Source organism: Sander lucioperca, chromosome 17 (assembly GCF_008315115.2).
Source record: "Sander lucioperca isolate FBNREF2018 chromosome 17, SLUC_FBN_1.2, whole genome shotgun sequence".
Lineage (NCBI taxonomy): Eukaryota > Metazoa > Chordata > Actinopteri > Perciformes > Percidae > Sander > Sander lucioperca.
Window position 1 is genome coordinate 29,889,153 of NC_050189.1, and position 27,205 is coordinate 29,916,357.

The 27,205-nt window shown below is 44.2% G+C and overlaps 2 protein-coding genes across 2 annotated transcripts; one reads left to right on the forward strand and one right to left on the reverse strand.

The window, feature by feature from the left end:
- Positions 1–4,248: 4,248 nt before the first annotated feature.
- pelp1 (proline, glutamate and leucine rich protein 1) lies at positions 4,249–22,508 on the reverse strand. Its single transcript, XM_031291046.2, has 20 exons — positions 22,294–22,508; positions 22,018–22,082; positions 20,888–20,993; positions 19,572–19,721; positions 18,818–18,889; positions 18,660–18,719; positions 18,206–18,362; positions 17,349–17,481; positions 17,128–17,215; positions 16,138–16,226; positions 15,876–15,989; positions 15,537–15,687; positions 13,113–13,266; positions 12,957–13,012; positions 12,699–12,832; positions 11,553–11,655; positions 8,642–10,024; positions 7,700–7,942; positions 6,284–6,586; positions 4,249–4,827 (listed from the first exon to the last, which is right to left on the reverse strand). The coding sequence occupies exons 1-20, from the start codon at positions 22,432–22,434 to the stop codon at positions 4,735–4,737; spliced, it is 3,795 nt and encodes a 1,264-aa protein (XP_031146906.2). The 5' UTR covers positions 22,435–22,508; the 3' UTR covers positions 4,249–4,734.
- Positions 22,502–26,421, forward strand: med11 (mediator complex subunit 11). Its single transcript, XM_031291074.2, has 3 exons — positions 22,502–22,753; positions 24,304–24,434; positions 26,186–26,421. The coding sequence occupies exons 1-3, from the start codon at positions 22,684–22,686 to the stop codon at positions 26,339–26,341; spliced, it is 357 nt and encodes a 118-aa protein (XP_031146934.1). The 5' UTR covers positions 22,502–22,683; the 3' UTR covers positions 26,342–26,421.
- Positions 26,422–27,205: the final 784 nt, after the last annotated feature.

Sequence of the window (27,205 nt, forward strand, 5' to 3'; positions counted from 1 at the left end):
TCCTTTCTGAACTTGTCCAGACCTTGCTAGAAGTGCAGCAGAACCATGCATGTAATTTATATCTAGCCTCGCTCTGCCTGTTGTAACTCCCTCCAGTTTGGGAACCACTGGGTTAGCACAACACGCTTATTGGCGTGTGAGTCAGTCAAGCTATTTCAAGGACAAAAAAATATTAAAAACTGGAAGATTGGCCTATGGGTGTGTCGCCGTTGCTCAACTGTTGTAGGAGATGTGAATGGAAACACATCCAACATGCTGACGCACATTCAAAGGCAATCACTCAGATGTGCCAATAATCAGGATGATAAATGTTTGTTTAAATGCAACCAAGGTGGAACTAATTTAAACACTGCGCCTAATACAAAAGTTTTATTTTGTATTATTCTATGTATTTTGTATTTTCAATTTTATAGCGTAAAAGATGCTTTTTAGTTCTGAAGCCTTTGTGACCTGTTGCTTTTTGCGAAAGTGTTTGTTCAGCGTTCAGTGTTTGTAATGTTTTATTTATATAATAAAAATAGTTTACCAAAGTTGCTTCTGTCTGTTTAAAATACATTTAAATTAAATTTAAAAAGTTATTTCATATATTTTGTTAACAAAAGCTTCTACACAAAAAATAGCTAACTTTTTTGATAGCAGGTTGAAATACTGAACTAAATAGCTTCAAAAGAACTTCCAATTTTTCTCAAAACAGTGTGAACATTTAATAAAATGAGAAGTCTGATACTGTTACGTAACATCACCTCATCCTCCAGATAATGATGATGTAACCAGCCCTGACACACAGCTGTGTTGTAACCCTAAAGACTGTGTTCAGGATGTACATGTCTGTGGGAATTTTATGGACATTCTGTTGACAGTGTGAAAGTATGAACATACTGTACAAATGAATATGTACTGATTGCTTCCTCTTCTCATGATTCATAGTGTGTAAAACAAACCAGAAATGTATTTGAGTTTGGTTAGGTTCATAAAGGGGATTCTTTTTGATGGATGCTGCCAGTGAGGGGAGACAGAAATGGGAATGATGTACTCTCTTTTCATAGTATTTGTTAAAAGCCTGGAGGTAGTGATTTGAATAAATTAGAGTTGGAGGATTGACTTTCGGCTGAGACCTGGATTGAAGAATATTGCTTTAGTCTAAATAAAGAGATAAAATCTTTTTCTCTAAATGTTCACATAAGTTCGTCAACTGGAGGAAGCTTTGTTAAACCATCAGCCAGATGACTACTATTGTAACTAGAAGCTTGAGTGCTAGAACAAAGGTATGTCAGATTTGGATTGGTTAAATTGTTAAACGTCCTATGCCATCCATTACATTACACGTCATTTGGCTGACGCTTTTATCCAAAGCGACTTCCAATTAAGTGCTTTCAACCCTGAAGGTGCAAACTCCAGACAACAAGTTCAAGTACATTAGCTTTAAATAAGCAAAACTACATCCACAACACACTACAACCATCCAGCTCTTAATATCTGAAAGACAGGAGCAGATTTGGACTACAATAGCAGTGTATGCCAGGCTTTAGGGGGTAAACAAGCTCTATATCATCAGCATAGAGGAACACATTATTATCCAGTCCATGAGATGTCTACTCCAGTGGCAGCATATCTTGTGAATCGAGATCAAGACTGTACCCAAAACTAATCCGTGGGGGACACCATAGGTTGAGAACAAGTGTGGAAAAGAGCCCTCTGATTACAAACCTGTGTTTCCAGCCTATTTACAGAAACAAAAGAATGTTCAACTGTGTCAAAAAAAGAGCGTGAATGGCGTAGAATTACAATAGAACAGCAACCAGAGAATCATTGGTGTCCAGGCGTTAGGAAAAGCCTGGCAGAACTGTGAATATAACACTCCTTACATGTCAGTACACAACGTACTTAACGTGTTAGATGCTGCCATTACAGATTAGACAAAGCATGACATGGATGGACCATTGACTGCAAGTGATCCGAATCCAACATAGCCAGGCGCCTCCCCCCATATGCGATGAGTAAATATGAATAACGATTCATTTACAATCAAGTATTTGTCCCCATCAGTCTCCAAAGAATACCCAGATAATATGTTAAAGATAACATGTTTTTAGTAGGGATGTCCTTAGCATTTGGGCAGACCCAGGCATATTCAAATAGATCTGTATCGGCTAAATGAAGCCATACCAATCAAAATTGATTCATGCCACCCCTGTATAAGTCAGGGTCTCACTTGGGCCACCTCAGTCAAAATAATTCCATGGACCTGGGCGCCTGGATAGCTCAGTTGGTAGAGCGGGCGCCCATATATAGAGGTTTACTCCTCGACGCTGCGGGCCCGGGTTTCGACTTGCTGCATGTCATTCTCCCTTCTCTCTCTCTCCCCTTTCATGTCTTCAGCTGTCCTGTCGAATAAAGGACTAAAAATGCCCCCAAAAAAATCTATGGACCTATCTATCGAAATACACAGCTTAAATCCTTCTTGCTATCTGGAATTTAACAGCAGCTGCCTCCTCTCTCTCTTTTCAGCTCTCATCCAGCTGTGATTTTCAGGTCTCTATAGATTTTCAATACAGTTCAAGATTTGTGCATTGGATGTGTTCCTTAAGCACATTCAGAGACTTTTCCCAAAGCCACCCTTGTGTTGTCTCAGCTGTCCAACTAAGGTCTGGATACTCTGAATCACTATTTGGCTCTATTCAGTGTTCCCTTTTTGCTTGGCCTCCTTTGTGCTTGGACATTTTGGACCGATTGGCGGGAATTTGCTATGGACAAAATGCACACGGCGATGAACTGGCAAGTTTCACGTTCAACCATGTATCCAGCTAATTTAAATAGCTCACGTTACAATATTGTGTGTTAACTTCATATATTGTATGTGGCTTCTTTTGCGGGGTGCAAATGTTCGACCAAAACAAGTTCCTTCCCGAGACTATTTTGCAGAGCCACCGTGGCTGCATCCCGAGCTTAGCTCCGCCCAAGACGATTGTGATTGGTTAAAAGAAATGCCAACAACCCTGAGCGTTTTTTTTCTCCTATCCAGGAGTGTACGCTCCTGTTGCCAGACCTTCCTTCGCAGCGCTGTGGAGATAGGTCTGGCAATGCGAGACTAGGGTAGAGCTGATAAAGAAAGAGAGAAGGGAGACAGGGGAGAGAAGGTTGCGGTGGATAGGGACAGTATTAGTGAAAGAGCTCTAGACACTTCATTATCTCATAATCTTTAAAAACTTAATTTGTTATCTTAATCTTTACAAGGTGTTCATATTTATTCTTTGTATGTGTACACAGTCTCATTATCACCTCCTTTAGTTTTCTAATCTGTCATTCTTGCTAATGCACAATGACGTACAGAGGCCTGTTGCCTGGAGATAAGGAGACATTCAAATCCAAATCACGAGGAAAAACACTGGTTATTGTTTCAGGGGAAAAAGGGGATTTTTGAGTACTGTTGATGCACACTCACAGCCTCATAACATTTAAATAGACGGAAGAGGTTTGTGAGAGAGATAGATATGTTTAATGTCAGTGGCATTCCAAAGTGGCAGTTTGGCTGACGTCTGTGGGTGCACATATTGTATCATTTCCTGTTAGTACAAAACTCTACGCATGGTGCGTGGTCGAGCGAGCTAGAGATTGACTGAAGAGAGAGAGAGCGTGGAGTTAGAACCACGGTTAGAACAAAGCAGTGAATCAAGAGAAATAAATAACACTAGAAATACAACTGTACTGTATCTCACCATCACTAACGTTATCCACATTCATATTTAGAACTAATGATATATCCAGCTACACAGAAAGCAAGTAGTTTCAACTTTCAAATTTTTTTTCCTGTACTTTTGTGTTTCTTTCTGTTACAACTTTTTGCTGCAGACCGCTGCATTTTTTTTTTTTTTAAACATCCCCTGTGTTCGCCACCACCACAGCCTGAATGGAGCCTAATGGGTAGGTTTTAAACTATTAAGACATTTTTTTGTGAAATGTTGTAATAATTAGCGTAGGAATTCCTGAGTTATGGCCAAAAAAAGTGTGATGACCCGATGATCTTGACCACAAAAATCTACTCCGCTCATCTTTGAGTCCCAGTAGACATTTCTGCCATGAGAAGCCATTCCTTCAAGGCGTTCCTGAGATATTGCGGTCACAAGAATAGGACAGACGGACAGACAACCCAAACACATAATCCTCCCCCTTAAATGCCTCTGCACCATCGAACGTGGAGAGAAAAAAAACACAACTATTGTTGTGATTAAATCTGAGCGGTAAAAAGTAGTGTGTGACTCGTTTTATTTTTTCGTACTTTTTTTTATAAGAAAGAATATGAGAGTGATGACAAAACAAAAAGCATAAAAAGATACATATAAATCCAAGAAGGCCCCTCCGTACACTAACTGTAGGACACTGTATAAGAACAAAGGCTAGCATTCCTAAGAATAGATTTCACCTCCCTGCTGGGCAGCTGTACGTGGGACTGTAGACTATGGACTGCTTCTTTTAGCTGATGTAAAATGAGTTTTCGTCATAAACAAGCTGAATGATGGGACAGTAAATATGAAGCTTGAAGTTGGCAACACTGTTAAGAAAGAAAACTGGAAGCCCCATTCTACCTGTTGATCTGACCACTGAAGAATGACTGGAAGGTGTCATGATAAGGGAGTTGTTGTATGAGGTAACTTAATCTGGGAAATGTCACTAATGATTCAGTATCTGCTGCGTCCATGGTTAACTTTAATCACATCGGTTCAGGTTGACAAATATTTAGGAGCGGTTGGATCCAGAGGCGCCGTCTTCATCATCGGGCGGACAGGCGACAAAATCAGCCAACATGGAGGCCATGGCTTCATCGTCCAGCTGAGGGACAGACAGAGAGACAGACAGAGAGAGAGAGAGACAACTGCTGAGTCCTGCTCTGGGATCATTAGAGATGTGTCTGACACTCAGTGCGTTTACATGCAGTTTAAAAAAACGATTGTATTTGGGTTAAGGCAATACGCCGATTTCTTTAACGCCATGTTAACACCTTACCCGGAGTTCTTCTAACCCAGTTAACAGAGGGAGAGAACTCCTTCAGTAACCGGGGTATTCTTGCATGTATACCCAATAGCCTGAGTAAGATCGGGTTAAACATCTGTGCATGCTCCCACTGCCCCTCCCCACTCCTCTGGAGAATGTTTTGACCCAGAAATAATACAAATTGTTGCCATGATACAACAAAACAGCTTTGGCCGAATCAGCGGCGGGCCGCGATATTTCCCCCCCCACTATGGCCACGCCAAGACCCACCCTTCAATAGTGACTTTTGGCCAGGCGTCCATGCTTATGCAAGGTAACGTAACCTCATTTGTACAGGTCCTATCCCCTGACCTCACCATAACCACTCCAGGTCAATGCCTATCCCCAACCAATCGAGCTGCTTTGGAGGGCGGGTCTTGGCGTGGCCATAATGGTAAAAAAAAAAATTTGCGGCGGGCCATTGGCAGCAACGAGCCTGCAGTCCATCTGTTTTACTCCCCGTCGAGGCAGCAGCGGACATTGGGAGATGGCTAAACCGATTGTGCATCTCCGGGGCTGTCAATGCTGTCTTGGCAAAAAAGTGGAGGGGCCGAGCAACCCCTGCTGTGGCCGTTGGCTAACGTTAACGTTAGTTAGCTAACGTTAACGTTAGCAGAAACAGTTTAGCACCGAGACGCCCCAACTCAAAGTAGTTTCCTGTATCTGTGTCCCGTGGGCTCTGCCACCGCCACGCCTCTTTAGGAGACTAGCGGCAGCCCTGTGTGTTGATTCCAACGGGAGAAGTGAACGTGAACACAGATTATGAGTGATTCTTTCACCCCATAGTCACCAAAGTAAATATTGGACCCATTTCTCACAAGCCACATATCTCCAGAACATTCTGACACTAAAATGGCATTTTTCAGACGGACACATCAGGAGAAAATTAACCTTTGTTTGAGACCTGTTTCTGTCTCAGGACCAAACTCTCGCGAGATTTGGCAACGCAGAGGAGTAGCTAACGTCAGCTAATGTTCGTGAACACCCTAACAAAACTAATCTCCGTGACGCTAAATATGTCTTTGAGCTGTGTAAATATCTAACGTTAGCAAAAGAACATGTTAATCAATCATTTAAATATAACTTTTCATTCATCCACATTCGTTCACTACATGTTCAAACTAGGCCACGCCTCTTTAGGAGACTAGCAGCAGGTTAGCAAGACTCAGGATTTCATTCCCGCGACAGTGGAATCGTTTGAAAAGTTGTTTGGTGTAAGGTCGGCATAAATCCAAAATCAGCCATGAATTTTTACCTTTTTCTTCTCAGTGCTTCGGCCCGCCTCTTCCTGTGGCTCCTCTCTCTTCCTCTTCACTCCTTTCCCCTCCTCTCCATCACTCTCCCCCATTTCCACTCCTTCCGTCTCCTGCTGCTCAGCTTTCACCTCCTCTCTCTGCTCAGCGTCTGTCTCCTCAGGCTCTCTGGGGCCTGTCGAGGTTTCGGGGTCTGCTGCTGCTGGGGGGTCTCCGTCCTCAACAGCTGCTAGCGGCTCCTCCTGCTGACTGGGTGGCTGGGTGTCACTCCCACCGGCTTCCTGTGCAGGTTCAGCTCCCGACTCCTGATGAATTGAAGAGTCAGCTTTAGGTGGAGAGCTCAAGTTTCCTTGTCACAACACTGTAACAAAACCAGCTCGATTTATCTACCATTAGTGGAACAAAAACACATAACGAAGGAGGGGATAGAAACACTCAGCATCCTGTTATATAAAGAAAGCTTACAAGTCTTGAGTGTTCTACATAACACAATACTCTTCTAGGATGCACTATAGTCACAATTCTGTGTCTCAGAGAGCAAACCACCTCTGTCACTGCAAATACAGACATCTGAGCCGGTGTTCTGCCCCTTTTATCTATCACCAGCCTCCATTGTTTCCCCTCTTCCCGCCCGTACCAGCCTTGGTCCCGTTTTCTCTTTCATTCTTTCCCTCATTGTCATTCCCCTTTCTCTTCTTACCTGTCAAACTACTTGTAACAGATCTACCCACTTACTAAGTGAATCAACTAAATTTAGCCCTAAAGAAACTTACACCTCAACTCCTTTCAGTGCACTTTAGCTCCTAGTAGAGTTTTGACAGCTCTTCTGGTAACTCTTTTCAACTCATTTTAGTACTCTTAAGCTTATTTCAGTGCTTACACTTTTACAGCTTTCACTGCTCAGACTTCATATCATTAGTTTAACTCCTGTCCTCCTTACATGTCATATTAAAGTTCAGCTCCTTTCAGCACCTTTTGGCTAATTTGCTTACACATGAACTGCGGGGGTCCAACAATGACGTTTCTTGTCACCGTTTCATGTTACAATTTTACATTAATACTGTGTGTATATGTAATATATACACTGTATCTATGTGTGTGTATATATGGAAATAACTGCTGTCTGACGTTTTGCTGGTGCTAGCTGGGAACACAGCTGAGCTTTCCTGTTTACCTCATGTTTTTACAAATGTAGCTATTTCAAGGTACAAATGTGTGACTATTGTGTGGAGCTTAATGTAGGCAATTCTTCAAACTGATACACTAGAAATGATTGATTTTGGGTCCGTTTATAGTCAGAGATGTCCTGAGTGCATACATATTATTCATTGTCAGAAATGATGGAACAATCTGTTCTTACAACGCCTCAGTCTTTAGACACGGAAGTATGCTTTAAAAGGGGGAGATGTGGTACCAACCTGTTGATTCTGATTGGTTGTGCCCTCTTCTGAGGGGGCAGTCAGCTCAATCTCATTGGCTCCTTGCTCCCACGACCCCTCTCCCCCTCCTCCCGCTGCGTCCTCCTCCGCCTCCTCCCTCTCCTCCAGCGCTCCTCCGGTGACGCACAGGATCTGCGGCATGGTGGGGTCGTCCATCCTTTCACTTTCATCCTCCTCCCCCTCCCCCTCCCGCGCCTCCTCCAGGACGCCGATGCTCTCCACCTGTGGGAGAGAAACATTTAGACTCTAGTTTTAAGATTATTTCATGGTTTTAGCTTGATAAGGTGTACGGTTTGTTAGGTATGTATTAACGTTCAATCAGGAGCTAACACAAGTATATTTATAAATGTATACATTTCATTTCAATTACCTCGCTGTAAACATTCAATCCATTTCATCTCTCCACTCCTTTAAAAATGCCCTGTCTTCTTATTTACAGAACTGTAGCTGTCCATAACACCTCTACAACACTAACCACTTTCAATATTATTATGTATATTCTTGCTGTGCCTCGAGAACTTGAATATGATTGACTGATGCTGATTTTTTCATTTCTTTTTTCTTTGTGGCTGTTGTTTTGTTTACAATTGTGATAGTACTGTATATTTATGTCGCTAAGGACCCCCTCGACAACAAGATGCTACATCTCAAGGGGTTATTCCTAATAAAGAATTTCAAACTTGTGATTTCAGGAAAAGAGCTCAGGAAATGTATGTTGCAAAATGCATGACTCAATCCATCTCTGTCGCGACGACAGCGACTGACAGGGCGGTGTCCCTTTTGGTGACCTGAAGACACTGGATTGTACGTAAGACGGGGAAGAACACCCCAGGGCTTCTCCCGTGCGCACGTTCTGAAAGCCTCTGATTCACCACACCAGAGAATAAGGAGATTTTTCCGCGGTAAGTTTCCACTACACACCTTCTGCACCTTAATCCTGTCGTCCCCGAAGAGCGAGCGGCTGTTCTGGATCTCCTCGATCCCTCCTTCCGCCTCTCCCTCCACGCTGAACCCGGCCATCCCTCCGTCATCCACCGCCGCTCGGAGCACCTTCACCCCGTCGGCCCCAGCCTCCCCGGCCTTGTCCTCCGCTCCCTCCAGCGGAGGGATGTCCCCGTCCTCCTCCTCTTCCTCCTCCTCCTCTTCCTCCAGCTCTTCCCCCTCCTCTTCGTCATACTCACCGTACTCCTCCCCATCGTACAGCTCTTCGTCGTCGGCAAAGTCGCTCACATCCTCCTCCTCGTCGTCCTCGTCCATGCCCTCCTCCTCCTCGTCCAGCTCTTCGTCGTCCTCCAGGTCGTCCTCCTCTTCCTCCTCCTCGTCCGTGCTGTTGATGTTGATGACGGCCGAGTCCTCGTTGCTGGCGGACGGTGGCTGGTGCGGGTGGAGGTGGCGTCCCTGCTGGCTCAGCTGATTCTGCAGCTGGTGCATCTGGAGCGGGAGAGCCATGGCACCGGGCTGGCTCGGCGTGGACGCCTGCATCAGCATCTGCTGGAGCTGGGGTCGGCCTGGCAACGAGTCGCCGAGAGCACCGGGTGGGGCGGCGAGCGTGCTGGAGTTGAGGGGCGGAACCAGGGAGACCACCGAGGAGCCGGGGGGAGGGAAGGAGTTGATGGGGGCGGTGGAGGTGGTGAGCAGAGGGGACGAGGTGGCTAGGTCATTGGCGAGCGAGAGCCTGTCAATCGTGGTTCCTGTTGCGGTGGTGGTGGGGACCATGGCGACAGACTCCCCTCCCGGCAGCGTGCCCGGTGCAGCGGAGGCCATGTTGTGAGAGTTGGCGGCTGCCGCCGCCGCCACCACCGCCGCCGTCTCGTCTTGCTGGCTGTCCATGTTGAGCATACCTGGGGGAACAATGACCACGCTGTCGTCCGAGTCGCTGGCCAGTGAGATCTCCACGTCGTCCGCCTCCTCACGGTCGTAGCGGACAAACACGGGCCTCTGCCCCTCCGGAGGGCCCAGCCCAGCGGGCTCCGGCTGGTGATGCCCGTGCGGGGACAGGATCATGTCGCCGGGGGCCTGGCCCGACAGCCCCGGGACCAGGGAGAGGTGGTTCTCCAGGGAGCCCAGCAGGGAAGAGGGACCCAGGCCGAGGGTGTGGCGGGTGGGGAAGGGAGGACCGGGGGCAGGGCCTCCCAGGAGCGTCGGCAAAGTGAGTCCAGGGGTAGTTCCCTGGGAGGACGAGAGGACTGGAGCGGCGGGGCTTGGCTTCAGAGAGAGGGGTGGTAAGGGGAGGGCGATGGAGGGAAGGCGGGGGTGGAGGAGGGAGTTACAGATGGTCAGAGCCTCAGTACAGAATGTAGAGACCTGAGAGGGGAGAGAGCACGGAGAGTCATTAAAAACTTAAATGACTGACAGCTAAATGTATTTATCACGTAATGCTAAAAAAAATAATGCCAAATATCCATTCCAGTGTTTGTGCCGCTGTGGGTCCATAAACGGGTGGTTAGTTCACATGTCTGTAATAACAGCAGGACGGCCGAGTGTGTTATCTGAACTGCTAAAGTCAGTTGAACAGGTGAAATGAAGAATTACAAATTACAAACCAATTACAAACGTGCTCGGTAGTGAACGACACGCTAACGTGCTCATGGATTCTGTGTTTTTCGCTGAGCTAGACCACAGAATATACTGTTAAAACAGATCAGTGATGCTGCTTTGTCCTCATAGTTCTCCATGTAGTTTGCTGGATGTATGTGTGTGTCATAGTGATGCAATGTATATATGTATCATATGGTCTATGGTATGCATGTCATAATTTTGTTGGAAATAATGGGAGTAAGAGGCAAACCAGCTATAAAAGTGATGTATTGTCTTTTTAAATGAGTGCTGTGTGGGGGAACTGTTTTTTTTTGTGCCCACTGTTCCAGGCCCAGACTAGCCATCAGAAGCATTGCGAGAATTCCCCAGCTGATTGGCCCAGAGTGTACCCTTATTCACTCTGAACTTTACACTGGCTGGCATAAAGAGTAAACAGAAAGAAGTTACAGTATATGTGGGCTGAATGTGGGGGATTGCCCCGGGCCTGAGTAATTGTCCCAGCCCGGCCCTACTGTAGACTGTAAAATTCTACTACCAATACAATGTCACAGTGAAAGATAAAAGTGATCTCCAGAGTTACTGTGCAGAGTGAAAAAAAAAGCCACTCCTGTCTGACTTAATGTCCCGTCCACAACAATATCTGACTCTCTGTTACTGGGTATTATGTTGAAAGTTTCTCATTAATTAAATAATTGCTTAAAGCATTTAAACAAAGTTTTGTGTTGGAGTTTGTAACATTCCAAAATCTTAATTTTTGACTTAAAGATTTTCATTTTCACTGTAAATGCATATTGGTTCCAGATAGCGGTTAATCAGTTTTATTAACTGCTAATAATCGGTATCGGTATCAGCCTGGAAAACCCAGTATCGGTCAATCCCTAAAAATGACCTCTTCTGAAGAGTCCATCATGTTTTTTTACTCCTCTGTGTCCTCCTTGGCTACAAATAACTGCGTGGAGGAGGGGCGTGGGTGGTGCCCGATCACTGAAGGCTTGTATCATGTGGATGCAACAACAGTGCTGTTGTCAATTCTTAGAATTCCTCATGGGGGAGACAGAAACTACGCACTATAGCTTTAATCTCTTAGGATCTACACGATTCACATGAGTAATGTGGTTGAACTGGCTCGGGTTTGCCTTGCACCAGCTCTTAATTATGCTGTTATAGTTTTAGACTGCCAGGGGACTTCCTTTGACACACTGAGCTCCTCTCTCCTTTCTCTTTCCATCTGTGTGCATCCATGTCCCAGAAATGCTTGAGCAGTGTCTCCCCTCCCTCAGAGCAGATACCGCACCTTGAGGTTGTGGTCGTTGCGTCCGTTGCTGAGGATGGACACGGCGCAGGTCAGAGGGGGAGGCCAACAGGGGGAGGGGACCAGGACCAGAGCCAGCAATAACCTGAAAATCCGAAACAACAAAACACCGATATCAGCCCATCTATACTGCACTGCACGACGGCCAAGAACATGCATTTTTCTCATCTTTGCTACAACATACAAGTCAGGTCAAACATGATCTAAACCAGGAGCTTTGGCAGACAGGTGTGCAGTAAAATAAATGCATGTGAAAGCAAAGGTTGAATTCTGGCACTCTGTCTGCAGTGAGCTGATTAAGCTCAGTTCAGACCAAAGAACGAAGAAGAACGAGTCGGTCTGCAACGTTCTAAAACCTGCCAGTTCACACCAATGCGACCAGATGGTGCATCATCTCCATAGCAACGACTCTCTGTGACTCTGTTCTAACTTCCAACTTTGGTTCTTTTTGTGGCTGGATATATCATTTGTTGCGTATAAATATGAATGTGGATAACATTAGGGATAGTGAGATGCTTGTTACAGTTGCATTTCTAGTGATGAATCGGCGAAAACAAGGTTTTATTTTTCAGATTCACTGCTTTGGCAACAAAGCTCTCTCTCTTCAGTCAATCTCTTGCTCGCTCGACCATAAACCATGCTCGTTGAGCCTCCGTCTCAAACTCGGCCGTTTCAACCAGTTGACAGTTTGTAACAAAGAAATAAAATGGATTATGGATCATTTTATTTCTAGAGTTTGTAGCTGACTTCTCTGTTGGCTGTTGAAACACGGGACGTCCTTTACCTTCTAAAACCAGCCTCTGAGACTCAACCAGCTGAGTCGCAGCTGGTCTGATTTGAGCCGAGACAGACCGGTTCAGATCACTGCGAGGTCTTGTTGCGAATCTTTGTTCTGAACTGGGCTTTAGAGAAGTAACATTTGGTTTTTGGAACCAAAAAGTGGAATGTTGTTGACTGGCCACTCAATCCAAACGATCACAGTCGGCAGATTAACATCAGAGTATTTAATAAATTGACAAATAAACGGTTATAAATTAACTCTTTGACACACAAAATGCTTTACATTAAAAAGTAGTATCCAAAAACACTGCACTTGTAAATCTATCTTTGTGTGAATGAGGGTAGTACCTGTAGAGCTCCTGTCGGGCGAGGGCGCTGCTGTACTGCCCGCTGACGCCCCCTGCAGACTCACAGGAAATGCTGCTGCTGGACTGTTGCTGCTGCAGACGCACACACAGCGGCAGCACCACGTCATGGAGACGCTGTGAGGAAAATCAAGAGCGGAAAAAAAAAAAAATCACACACTGACTGTTTGCTACTGACAAAGAGAATTAGACGTCCACTCTGCAATAGAGCGAGGCATTACGTGGAGGCGTTGACGTTTACCTTGTGTATGTCATCTTTCAGCAGGGTGCCACTGGCCAGTATGATTTGCCTCAGTGCTGTGTGGAAAAGAAAATCAGCATGATTACACAAGACAAGCAGACCAATAAAGGTCACACTACTATTATAGGATGTAATCAAACTGAGGCAGCATCTCACCCCTGAGGGCTGAAAGACAAGTATCCTGGTTGGCCAGAAGGTCTCCTTTTCTCTGAAGTGACGGCCCGACTGTGTCTACTATGACCAACTGCTTTGTCCTCCGCGGGCCCGGCTTCCCTCCAGGAACCGCATCTGCTGACAGACCCACCCGGAGCTGGAGGACAGGACAACACAGGGGGACAGAGGGGGAGCTGAAGACAACACTTCCACGCTGCTGCACTGACACATGGAACAGTAGATGGCTGCTCCTGCAAACTACTGGTTCTGCTTGGCACGACTCCAACTTAAGGACGTCCCAGTGCAGAAAAAAATAAATAAATAAAAAAAGAATTGGGGAGGATGAAAATGTATTTTGGGATGATAGTTAAAAAAAAAAAAAAGCCCTGCTAACTTACAATGAACGGTGATGGAAATTAGTGATGTACCGACCAGCTTCGTTTTTTTTTTTATAAGATTATTTTTTGGGCATTTGTAGACCGTTATTTGACAGGACAGCTGAAGACATGAAAAAGGGGGGGGGGAGAGAGAGAGAGAGAGAGAGAGAGAGAGAGAGAGAGAGAGAGAGAGAGAGAGAGAATGACATGCAGCAAAGGGCCGCGGGTCGGATATGGGCGCCTGCCCTACCAACTGAGCTATCCGGGCGCCCACGATCAGCTTCTTTGACCCCCGATCCGATTTTTTATTATTGAATATCTGCCAATACCAAGTCCAGATCCGATACTTATTTGTATTTGCTCAGATAATAGAGCTGCACACCGGGTTTTTTTATGTTTACAAAAATAACAAGTAAACAAAGTAAGTAACTTAAGCTTAATACATTTAACTTAGTGCAGCAAGGGAGTCTTTTCTTTCAACACCAACAACAGTTCTCTTTAGGATCACAGCAAAACCCCAACCCAAAAATCAAAACAGTTTCAAGTTAGTGACGCCTCTTGCGCTTAATAGTCAAATCTTTGATTTTCTTATCGTGTTTACAGATGTCGGCTCCAGGGAATAACAGCCTGAAGAAGTGTGGAGAATTAGACTAATCCGCTTCTGTAAAAAACAGATGACTAAGCAGTCCTTCCAGAAAAATGCGGAGTTTTTTTGTGATTGTGAATCCTTGATTATGCGGCACGTTTTCTTAAAAAATGCGATGGAATATGCGGGAACTGCGGTTGGTCATCATAGGTTCATCGCGGGGTTGGCAGCTTTTCGATGATGTTCACGTCGCGTAATTATGTCACTTCATAACGTTCCCATGGCAACAGGGGAAAATGGCTGCTCTTGTGTGAAGTAAACGCAACATTTTTCAACTTTCTGCTAAGATGTGTGACTTTTTTGCAACGAAATTGCGGGGATTATGAAATCATGCAAGCCCTGCATATTTTGCGCGGAAATCGGCAATTTATGTGGCGAAAGTGCGGCGTATTTGAAAAAATGCGGCCCCCGCATAAATATGCGGACTTTGGCTGATTATGCATTGAATTATGCGATTGCATAATCACGTTTTTCTGGAGGGACTGACTATGAAAGACAGACTTTTTTACTCGTTGCCAAGGGCTGGCAAGCTACGAGACGCTCTGTGGACAGACACTGGTGAGTGGCCGTGCGCCATGTTGGTTTGAATGTGCCGGCATCCAGGCAGTCTGGCGGTGAGTCTGTGGCGCAGGGCGTGGGTAATTAAAGGCATCGATCACTCCAAGCTCATGTTAAGTCGGTAAGCTTGCTAGTTAATGTCATTGTTAACATTACCAGTTAGCCAACGTTAGACTGTTAAATGTTAACGGCAACGTTACAGTAAACACTAGCTAGCCAATTCAATTGTATTTATAGTATCTAACAGTTATCTTAAGACACTTTACAGATAGAGTAGGTCTAGACCCCACTCTATAATTGACAGCAGTTATTTACTTACTCCTCTTCATCCCCTATGGGACATTAGCCTGCAATGAGATCTCTCCATCACATTTCAGGTGCATATTGTCCCGCAGCTCCTCCAACTTTTGGAAACACCAGCTCGCGGGGCCGTTTCTAGTTTTTTGGGGGCCCTATGCAAAACAAGTTATTGCAAAAAAGGGCCAACTTCTTCTTAAGGACATCACTGTTGTTGTCAACTTGGCCTTTGTTGGAGGTGTTGCTGATTCACCTCTAGTCTCTAATCTTTTCAGATGAATAAAAAAAAAGAAGGTTGACGATTGATCATCTAACCATTTGTATAATGTTTTATTCATGCTGAAGGTCACTTTCAATTATTCTAACTAATGATGATGTAGGAAACCGAGTTACATTTCAGATGGTACACATTCATTTTGGGACGGTTCTGGGAGGACGGTGAAAAAAAAGTTAGTCAAGAGGCCTGCTAGGTTCAAATCTATACAAATACGCAATTCCTGTAGAATATATGGTGCTTGAATACATTCAGACTAACTACATGGAACTAACCTTGACAGACTCTGCCCCTGGTGTGATGTCACCAAGCAGGTGACTAAACAGGAGTTCTGAGTGGCCAGGGCTTCCCTGAAGGATGCTTGCAGAGGCTCCGGCCACCTGGATCCACAGCTCTAAGGTTCTGTACACCGATACCCGCACTGAGCTGTGGGATGAAGCAGAGACACACAAGACATCTGACATTACCGCATGATCCACAGCACCGCTGCCAAATAAACCCCCTCCTTCTAATTCCATGGTGGTTTCTAATACGAGCTAGGCCATTTTGCTCAATACTAATAAACTGGAAGAACCCCTTAAAGAAACCAGTTCCTATCACCCACAGCCAGTTACCTGTAGGCTCTCTGCTGTCCCAGACTGGCTTCAGGTGGAGGTGCCCACGCAGAAAGGGTTTGAGAAAACAGCCTCTGTAGCACAGCAGCGTACTGAACCATGCCGCTACGTGCACTGCAACACACAACCACACACAAAATAGTTGTCTTATGTAGTATCTGGTATCTTCGGAATTATTCAACTATTGCATGTGATATACAAGTGTGTGAAATCAAAAACAAATAGTGAGGGAGTGTGTGCCTGTATGCACGTCAGTACTCACGCTGTGATAAGAGCCGATAAGACCTCCAGTGTGTGGGTGTGTATGATGGGCAAGACCAGCAACCTCACACTTCCATCGCCTGTTAAATTCTGACACACACACACACACACACACACACAGTTTGTTAGCATGTGTTTTCAAAAATGTCAGGTGGTGGTTTAAGTTCAGTTTTGCATTCAGTGCTAAAGTGTATATTAACACATCAGAGGGTCTTGCCTACCCTATACTGAAATACTCAGTATGTGTGTGTGTGTATGCATGTGTCTGTCTGTGTGTGTTAGGTTTGGGTACCAAAACCCAGTGCCAATATGCAACCCAGATATGGGTGCCTCCTTCCGGTGCCTGTGCTGCCCTCTGGTGCTCCAAAATACACGCAACAGACGCATCACTGCATGTGGCGCTAGTTAACATTACACTTGGCAGCAGCTAGTAGCTGGCTGCGATATGGTTAAAATGCTGAAAGCTAGACAGTGTGAAGCATGGCTGTATTTCACTGGAATGGATTCCAACAGTGGGGACGTCCAACCGTCTGCAGCCAAAGACACAGAGGGGACTAGCTGCACCCTGAGACACCATGGACAAACAACACCGACAAGACTTAATGGTGCGTTGTTGTTGTTGTTGTAAAGTTCCCTTCTACCACCTAGTGGTTCTTCTTTTTGTTCTTTAACAGCAATTGACTGGGGAAATAAGTTATTGTTAGAAATTATTAATATTACATTTTAAATAAATGATTTACATTTGACTACATGACCTTAGCAATAAACAAGCTGTTCTTTAATGATGCCAACTGTCATTTATTGCTCTTCTTTTGTTTTAAAGTATCGGTCCAGGCACCAGCACCATTTTTAAAGTATCAATTTAGCACCGGTATCGAAAAAACCCAAACGTGTGTGTGTGTGTATGTGTATGTGTATGTGTATGTGTATGTGTGTGTGTATGTGTGTGTGTGTGTGTGGTGTGTGGTGTGTGGTGTGTGTGTACGCTCACTATGCTCTTGGAGCTGACAGCGAGGACTCTGCACACCAGGTTGAGTATTGGTCTGACAGGAAGACGGACAGCTGAGGCAGGATCCACCCTAAGGGACAGAGATAAGAGCCAGTATGAATAAACACCAAACTAACCTGTAACCCTGTAACTGGAAAAAAAAACATTTGCACGATTTAGGTGAGCTGGCCCTTTAAAAAGGTAGTTTTGTGTGTGTGTTGTACCTGAGTGTGTGTCTGAGTGCCAGGCAGACAGCTGTGTATCTGTGCTGGAGCTGCAGCAGCAGCAAGGGATCCGATTGGTCGAGATGAGGAAAGGCCAGCTCCACCCCCGAACCTTCATATTGCACCGCTGCATCTGTCCCAGCAAACAGCAAAAGCTTCTTTTCATAACAGCATCATCGGAGTATGAGCCACATGTACAAATCAGTGCCATCGAGTGATGCAGCAGTGTCACAGTCCGCTTTAAAGAGCTAGAAACCATTTGGTAACAGTGTAGGCAGCAGTGGTACAGCAGCATCTGGGCAGAGAAGGTTAAATACGGTTTCACAGTGCTTAAGCAACAGACAGCTTTAAGAGAGGAATAAAAAAACTAAAAATTAAATTCTGTGAACCATGTAGAAGGTTTTAGTTTAAACCATCAACTGTAGGCGTGTCCTGGAGCTCTCAAGAAACACTTGGTTTAAACGTATTAAATAGCACCCACTATGCCCTCGACCTCATTTAGGGGTTGCAATATGTCCTTGAGACCTAGAGACAAGCCTCAAAACTCGAACATTTCTCCTCTCGGAGAACAAAAGGTGAACCGAACGACAAGTGCAACATGGCGGCGGAGGCCCGATATGAAGAGGAAGGAAGCCGGTTGATACGACAAGAGATTAAACGTGGCAATGAAGCCCTCTCTGGAAAACCTGACTCTAAAACAGCTGAAATTAACCAGTCTACCTCAGCTATTGATACATCTTTGCAGCTCTAATTGACTCTCACAGTCTTGTCTCACTCTATAAATATACAGTCTATAGAGATAGAGAATTAGATCCGCTCGACGGAAGCATTCAACCATCGCTGACAGAAAAGTGTACCTGATTCTGAACCCTGGTAGAGCTGAGCCAGCAGGCCATTGGCTGAGGCCAGTAGGCAGTGGATCTGATTGGTCCAGCCCTCAGCTCTGCCAGCACCCACTCCTCGGTCCAACAGGCCCCCCAGACAGGGAAGGTGACCGTAACACAGACAGGCCATCTGACAGAATGACAACCAGGCAGAGTTAGACGGAAAGACGTTAAAAAAAAAAAAAAAAAAAGCCTGCAGAAGGAAAAACACCTTGGCTTTTGATGTTCACTATTCTGAATAGAAATCTGGTCCAGTGTGAAAACAAAACACAACATATACTTTTATTTACATTCTTAGACAATTCACAAATTATTTGTTACAATTCCAGTTAATACTATTTTGTGCGCAAGCCTGAGAAAAAGAGACGGAGAATAACAATTGCATACATCTTTATCAAGACACCCATACACTTTGACCACCACAAACCTCTTGTGTTTTCTTGTTTGTACTGTCCATTTTGGAGAGGAAATAGGCTCCCAGTTTGTCCTGAAAGAAGAAGGAAAAAAAAACTGCTTAGGCTTTTTTTCTCTCCCTCAAAGTTTCTACATGGGGAATTGTTTCCTCTGTCCATGAGCGTATCTTACCCTGAGGGATCCACAGGCTCTGGGGTAGTAGGTCATACAGGCCGTCATCCCCTCCATGGCTGCCAGCTCACACTGACATCACAGGAGCAACAAAGCTGCTTAATATCTTTTTATTTCCAACATGAGAATAGCAACATTGAATTCATTATCTGGCAAATTTTACTTACATAAATGCAACAAATGTCACCCCCAATTTCACTGCTTTTTATGTGAATTCAAAGAAAAAATAAATAAATAAAACAAAAAAGTAAACTGTAGTATTGTACGGTGAACTTTTGAAGAATAATGTATATTAATTTTGTCTCATTGTAATTTCATAATCATCTCCCTCTAAATAGTTTTTGTTATTAACATTATTTTTATTTATTTAAAAACAGATTATTGTTTCTCTGGAGCATTATTTTGAGTACGCGTCTGACATGTTGAATGTATTTTTTTTGCAATAAAGTTGTGAGAAAAAAATATATGTCCTCCTTCCATTAATCTCTTGACTACTGGTTTAACTAATCTATTGATCGTTTATTCAGTTAAATATCAGACGAGGGTAAAGACTTCCATGAGACCAAGGGGACATCTTCAAATTGCTTCATTTGTCCGATTTATTTACAAATAACAAGACCTGGTATATGGCTGGCCCGTGTAAATTGTGGCCAAAATGTGTTGCGTGGATGGTCAGTTGTGTCTAAAAGGTGAATTCTTGTATATTAAATGTCAATTTGCAATGTTCTGTAATGGTCCTGCCGTGTGGCCTCACCTCTGTCTTGAGGCCCAGCAGAGATGTGAGGATGCCCAGGATGGAGTTGAGTCCGACCTCCCTGGCCAGCTCTGCGAGCTGGGACGAGTACTGCAGCAAGTCCTTCAGGATGTTCACCGCCAGCTGGATGGTCTGGACCGGAGCCTGAGACTACAGGAAGGAACGGGGGGGGGGGTTAAGGCTCTGACACACCAACCCGACGGCCGACCGTCGGCAGAAAAGGCAGTCGGACTGATCAGCCTCGCCAAGTTGGTCAAAAAAGTGCCTCGGAACACACCGAAACGACGCCGACTTGAGCGTACGTTCTGCGCGTGCGCGAGACGTGATATGGCTCCATAACAGCAGGCGACACTAATCTGTATTGTCGCCCAAAAAAATTAAAACCGGCAGCTGATTGGACGAACACGTCACGTGGGTCTGGCTTCTCCCGAATTTCAAAACAGACCATAATTGCAGCTTGTTCGGAACGCGAGCTCGTATTTTACGAAAACAGTTCACCGAAATGTGTTTCTGAAAACATTTTAAGCGAGAAATAGGCCATACAGTTGCTGAATCTGTCTTCATTGCAGATCGACGAAGGTCAGTTTAAAAGATTTTCGTCAGATTTTGAGAGGCGTTCGTCACGCTCATCCCGCTCGTCATTTCCGGGCTAGCACTCCACCAATCAGATTGGTCATAGAGCCCGACTGCCCACTGGCCAATTCAACAAGTCAAATCGGCCCAAATGAAGGCCGACGGCTCCTCAGACTGACGACGGCACGGAACACACCGAACAGACTCGAGTCACCGACCCCTCCAGACTGTCCGGGTTGGTGTGTCAGCGCCTTTAGGCTGCGTTCACATCAGCCGCCGAGATCCGCAGGGTTGTGCGGCGGTGGAAGTGTCACTAGCACAACCCATTTTGTGCGACGTCCTGATGTGTTCTTTAACTAGTGATGTTACGTTCTGTGCCGACGCTTCGAAGCGCGTGTTGAGCCTACTAAAATTGCCCCTCCTGCTATTATATTATGACCAAAAGTATGGATTTACATATGTTTGATACCCGCATTCCCCCCAAGGCAATCTGTTTATTATACAGTTATGTTAACGGCAGCTTCATTTCACGGAGAAAGAGAAGAGACAAAGCGACTATGCTTTGCGGCAGCTTCAACGCACTACCCACATTCAAAAGCAAAAGAGCTGCGTTTGACGGCCGACGCAGGCAATGTGAATGCGGCTCAACGCCGTGGACATTTTCATAATCCAGGTTTTACACTGTAGATGAGGCAGACAGGCAGCTTTGTGTTTGCGTGTGCACGTATGTGTATGCATCATACCTGTATGACCTGCTGCAGGGAGCGCAGCCAGGAAACGCAGTGTTGCTGGAATAGATCACTGGAGCTGTCCTTAACCAGCATGGAGAGCAGGCAGAGCCCCTCAAACCTACACACACACACACACACACACACACACACACACACACACACACACGCACGCACGCACGCACGCACGCACGCACGCACGCACACACACACACACACACACACACACACACACACACACACACACACACACACACACACACACACACACACACACAATGAATGAAATGAATTATTAATAATTGTTATTACAATTATGTTGTGTTAATGTCAAGAATGTCCAGTATACTGTGCAGATCCAGACTTCTTTTTGTCATCTGATCAGCATTAAGGAAGATGGGAGAAATTATCAGATTTACCCTCATGAAACTTTCAATTCTATTTCAGCATGTACATTATTATCACTTCGTTTATTGTTATATTTTTTTTCTGGCTACGAACTTAAAACCACTGTAATATCGGATAAGCAAGCACCTGGGCAGATTGGGATGAGCGACCTAGCTAAGGTGTTTACATCCCATAGTCCCCGGGATACTAATTTCCATGGAAACACACTCAAAGTAAGGTATCGTACTGGTGTTGACACTGAAACTAGTAACTAAACATTTCAAATAATACCCAGCCCTATCAATGAATGAAAATGCACCAAACTTTATAGAACGGTCACGTGTGATAAACACTGACAGGGAAGTTTCCCAAAGGCCCTGTAGCAAGCGTGTATGTTTTTAAAAGTTTAAAATATCCTTAAAAAAAAATTTTTTTAGTGAGTAGGGTTTAAAGTATGCACTTTCGCCATTTTTACACAAGATAATGTTATTAAAAACTGGCAACACTGAGAATAACAAATATAATACCAAAATGCGCAACAACAAAAAAAATGATGACATAACGTCACCATGTATACCATAAGTTAAGTGAAGACTGAAATATTATGACAGCTGATAAACACATTTTTTAGTCTTTTTTTTATCTATAGTTTAGTCATACTGAATGTAAATACCGTTGGATTATTGTGTGCTTGATTTGGTTATTGATAATGGCCTTTATAAATAAAATCTAATCAATATCGTCAGACATTTTCTCACCTGGTCTTGCTCGAGCCCAGTTTGGCATTGCTGAAGCCCACGAGACCCCCGACGGTGCTCGCGCCCTGCAGAGATTTAAACACAGGTGTTAGCTAACAGTGGAGGCACGTATTACAACAAGCACGAGCCATCTCAGAAGCTAACGTTACTGTCTCTGAAGACGTCAGCTCGGTAAACAACAAAGCGTGTAGAAGCAGATGCAGCGGCACAGCCACAGCAGGCTAACAGGTAACTAGCTTCCAAGCCAATATAGTGCTTCTCCGGGCCGGGCTCTACCTGTGTCTGAAACACGCCATGTTCTCTGTAGTTAGCTAACAGAGCGGGCAAATACTCTGTACGCTGTTCTTTCAGAACCGACACCAAACCCTCTGTTAAGCGCGTAGCAGAAGGGCCACGCAGCCAAGCCGATGTAGCCATGTTCTCGCCTCTCTGCCAAGCGAACGTCACAAGTGTGCGACGGAGTGACGTCGTTTAAGCAACGCCGCTTCTTTGTTGATGTGCAGCTACTTCTTCAGCCGTCCGGCGCTCACGCTTGATGCTTCGGTCTTTAGGTTTCCTCCTGTCTACGCAGAGCCGAGTTGTGTGCACTACACTGTGTGTGGACTAACAAGTAGGAGTTGTTTTCGGACAGCTGCTGGTTGTGGCCGGTGACTTACTGGCCACTCAATGGCGAACGAGCGGCTCCGAGCTCTGGAGGATGTGGAGAAGGAGATAGCGACGGTCATGCAGTGTGCCGGTGAGGACACATTTCACCCGCATACTAGGCATTTAGGCAGCGGTGGAACTATTGTGGAACTAATACCAAAGTTATTTTCCAAAAACTGAGTGTCCCAAATGATGAGGGTCTTATTTGAGACAGGTTAGGGTTAGGGGTTAGGGTTAGGGTAGCACAGGTGGTTTAGCAGGTTCATAGTTAATTAAGGACATTGTATGGGGAATTTGGGACACTAAATTGCACGTATACCCTGTACTCTTCTTACAAGTAAAAGTCCTGCAATGAAAATGTTACTTGTTACTCCTAATTTGTAGGCTAAAGTAACTAGTAACTAAAGCTGTCAGATGAATGTAGTGGAGTAAAAAGTACAATATTTCTCTGAAATGTAGCGGAGTAGAAGTAGAAAGTGGCATGAGAAGAAAAGACTCAAGTAAAGTACAAGTACCTCAAATGTGTACTTAAGTACAGTGCTTGAGTAAATGTACTTAGTTACATTCCACCATTGGATCTAGGGTGCATGGACATAATCGGGCCAAAGGATTTTGGGCCAACAAGCGGAAACCTTTTTCTCCGTTACTTAGCAGGATTTTTTTCATTACTTTTATATTTAGAACTTGGGCAAGGCAGGATTACAAACAATTGCCCCGGGGCCCCAGACTCCCAAGAACCCCAAAACTACCATTGCATGTCAATAGCCTTTTGGAATTTTTTTTTACTTTTGTAAATTTGTTTGAGAATGTGCACACTTTAAGTGCTATACCAAAAACAGGGCCTGCTTTATTTTGTGTGTGTGTGTGTGTGTGTGTGTGTGTGTGTGTGTGTGTGTTAAAGAGGGCCCCTGTAGATGTCCCAAACAAGCACAACTTAATTGACAGATGGAAAATCTGGGGCCAACACAGTGGTGTTTCAGCCTCAGGGATACTGGTTGGTTTCTGGGGCATCAACAGGAGCCCGAAAACAAATTGTTGCCCTGTGGCCCCTTAAATAGGTTCATCTAGGGCGGCTGGATAGCTCACCTGGTGGAGCGCGCGCCCATGTGTGGAGGTTTGCTCCTGGACGCAGTGGCCGCAGGTTCGGCTCCGACTTGCGGCCCTTTGCTGCATTTTCGTTCCCCCTCTCTCTCCCCTTTCATGTCTCCAGCTGTCCTATGAAAAAATAAAGGCCTAAAATGCCACAAAAAATGATCTAAAAAAATAAATAAAAATAGGTTCATCTAGCCATGGATTTGACCATTTTAATTACGTAAGAAAAACATGTTTCTTAAAGCTGCACTAATCAATATTTGTTTTATCAATAAAACAAATGACTGTGTAATGTGAAAGGTGTTGTTCATAGTGTCCAAATGAATGCTAATGTCGCTCTGTGTCTGCAGGATGTGTTAGGCACCTGTTTGCTAGCACTTAGAACATATTAACTTTATAGGTTGGTAGTAGTGGTAAATAAGCACACTTGATGATTGTTTAAGTAATTGTGTATATGTGTGCAGTCATGCAGGGTTTTTCCTGAAAAGGGCATTGTTAACATGTCTGCTCATAAAGCTAATATGTTGTTGTTGTGTGCTTCCCCTGCAGGTAATATCGTTCTTGAACTCTCCAAAGACAAACACAACGCCAGCCTCCTGGACAGACAGCTGATCCAGTTCCAGGCCTCCGTCAACCGAGTGGAGAACGAACTGAGCGGCCAGATCCGCTACCTCACCCAGGTCAAACACACAGTAGTAGTATTAGGCCTCCTGCACACTGGCTGCGTGGCGTTTCTGTTGCGTGTCAGTTGCGCGGCGGCTGCGTGGCGTTTTCTTTGTCTTTGCACACCAGAAACGTGTCTGACACGGTGCCGCTGCTGCTAGCCTTATCTGGACACATGTAGGTTTCCCATTGATAAAATGAAATAATGGCGTGTCCTTCAACTTTATTTGGTCAATATTTTTGTGGAAATTTACTGCAATCAAGCAGTAGTATACTTCATGTTAAACATAAATATATACTGATTTGATTACAGCAAAGACAACGTCGGCAGTATTGACGGCAAAATAGGCTACAGAATATTTCATTCTGTATCAGGTGCAATATTTGAAAATCGATCATTATTTTTTTAAATTACATTTATATGTGCATTTATGTCAAAACCTTGAGACTTTCAAACATCAAAATGTCATTTATGAAATGTATTCATGTCAAAATGACATATAAACATCTTTTCCTATTCTATTTTGCCTGGAAACGCTTCCATCTGGACTTCTGTACAGTTGTGATGTCACAACTATACTATATATATATATATGTAGAAAGTGGCGCTACAGTGCCGTTACAGTCATTCCCCGGCTGCAATAACGGTGCAGAGATGCAGAGACCCGGAAACACTGACCAATCAGAGCAGACTGGGCTTTTTCGGAAGAGGGGCTTAAAGAGACAGGCACTAAAACAGAGCGTTTCAGACAGAGGGTGAATACAGGTATATTCAGACAGACAGTATGAGGAAAAATTAATCTGTTTTTAAACATTTAAAGCATGTAAAGATGTTCTAGTAGAAACCCAAAATAAATGTAGGAACCTAAAAAAAATGAGCATGACATGGGACCTTTTTAAAATTGTAACTTAAAAATGGACTATGTACCAAAATGGTTTTACTTTAATTGTAGTTTTTGCTTTTTGCAGTTCATTTTTTTTTTGTTGTCTCTCAACTTAAAAAAAAAAGTAGATTTTTTTTTGACGATTGAAAGGAAAAAAGCCCTGTACTACTGAAACAAATCTAATCTCATAGTGAGATGCCCATAGACAGTAAGCGCAGTGTTGTTTTAATACTACAAAAAGTAGTAATATCACTGCAGTGCCGGCGCCATTCCACCAGGTGACTCTTTTTTTTTTTCTGAGCGCCGATCCAACAGCCACATTTGGCTTCACCATGAATCATCAACACGCTAGGACCTGATGGGGGAAAACATTTCACCAGAATTGTACCTCGTACGATTTGACATTGACAAATACAATGGATTGGTTCAACTCTCCTGTTGTCCTCGGGTCAAATTTGACCCATTTTCAAAAAGTTTCTATATCAGAAATTTGGGTTTCTTTCAACCAAATTGTCAAAAGAAAATAACATGGATGGTTCCATGCAGCGCTCTTCACAAGTAAAATAAATGATCAGTTCACTACTTTCTTTGAATTTGAATTAAATTTTATAGAATTTGGAGGAAAAAAAAGACAAAACAACGTTGAAAAAGTGTCAAAAATTCCGGGAAAAAGCCATCAATAAAGCGCCGAAAAAAATCTACAAAAACATTTTAAAAAGTGACAAAAAACGTGGGGAAAAATGACACACGAACAACTAAAGGTTTGACCCAGAAAAACAAAAAGTTGCATGGTCGACAGGAAGACAACAAGGGTTAAGTGCATCAGAACAAAGCTGTAATTCTCCTGTCTTTCTGTCCCCCCCCCTACCCCCCCCCACCTCCAGGTAGCTACTGGTCAACCTCACGAAGGCTCCACTTACTCAGCCAGGAAGGACTGTCAGATGGCACTGAACCGAGCCGAGTACGCCAAAGTCAAACTGGGAGAACTGGGACGGACCTGCGAGGTCATGCTGGAGCAGCAGCAGCAGCAGCAGACATGAGCCGAGAAGGGCTCACAGCGGCATTTCACTACTACGCTGCAAAGAAACTCCCGCACGCGGTCTAACTCGCAAGAAAAAAAATCAGGTTTAACCCTCTGACGAAATGCGATGTTTGACAACACTCCTACTCAAAAAGCGATATTACAAAACGTCATTTAAGACATTTATTTACTATTTTATTCATAATTTACGCTACTTTTGTGAACCAAAGACTTTTGTGAACTTATTTCACGCACCAAAACAACTGAGTGTAGGTATGTTTTCACAAGAGATTTGAGAAATAACAGTGAAAACACACCGGGCGCGTCGCGTATAGCAGCGTAGCGCAGCCATTTTCATTTCGCCGCCCATGTTATCCTATCTGTCCTGTGGGTCAGGGCCAAATTATCTCTTTATACATTGTGTTGTCTTCCACTGGACCATGCACACGTCCTCCCGGGTCAAAACTAACTTTTTCTGACTTTTTTGGCACTTTTTTTTCAATGTTTTTGGCCCCTTTTTCCCCTCCCCGTTTTACACTTTCTTTCACTACCATGTATGAGCACCACTAACACCAACTTATTACTAGTTTTACACTTATTTTTGGAATTCATGGTCAATAAACCTAATTTATAGGACATTATACCTATTCCTGGAGGTAAAAAAGCAGAAATTATGAATTATTCAGAATAATAATAAAGGTAGGATCATCACAGAATGGTATATGTCAGTGTTCAGTCGGGATAGTGTTTTTTTCAAATGCTAAAAAATTGAACAAAACGCCCAAAAATTCAATGAGAGTAGAGATCCGATCTTTTGTTGTACTTGCGATGCGCGTTGTATGGAGTCATCCGTGTTATTTTTGGGTAATTACAATTAGGTAGT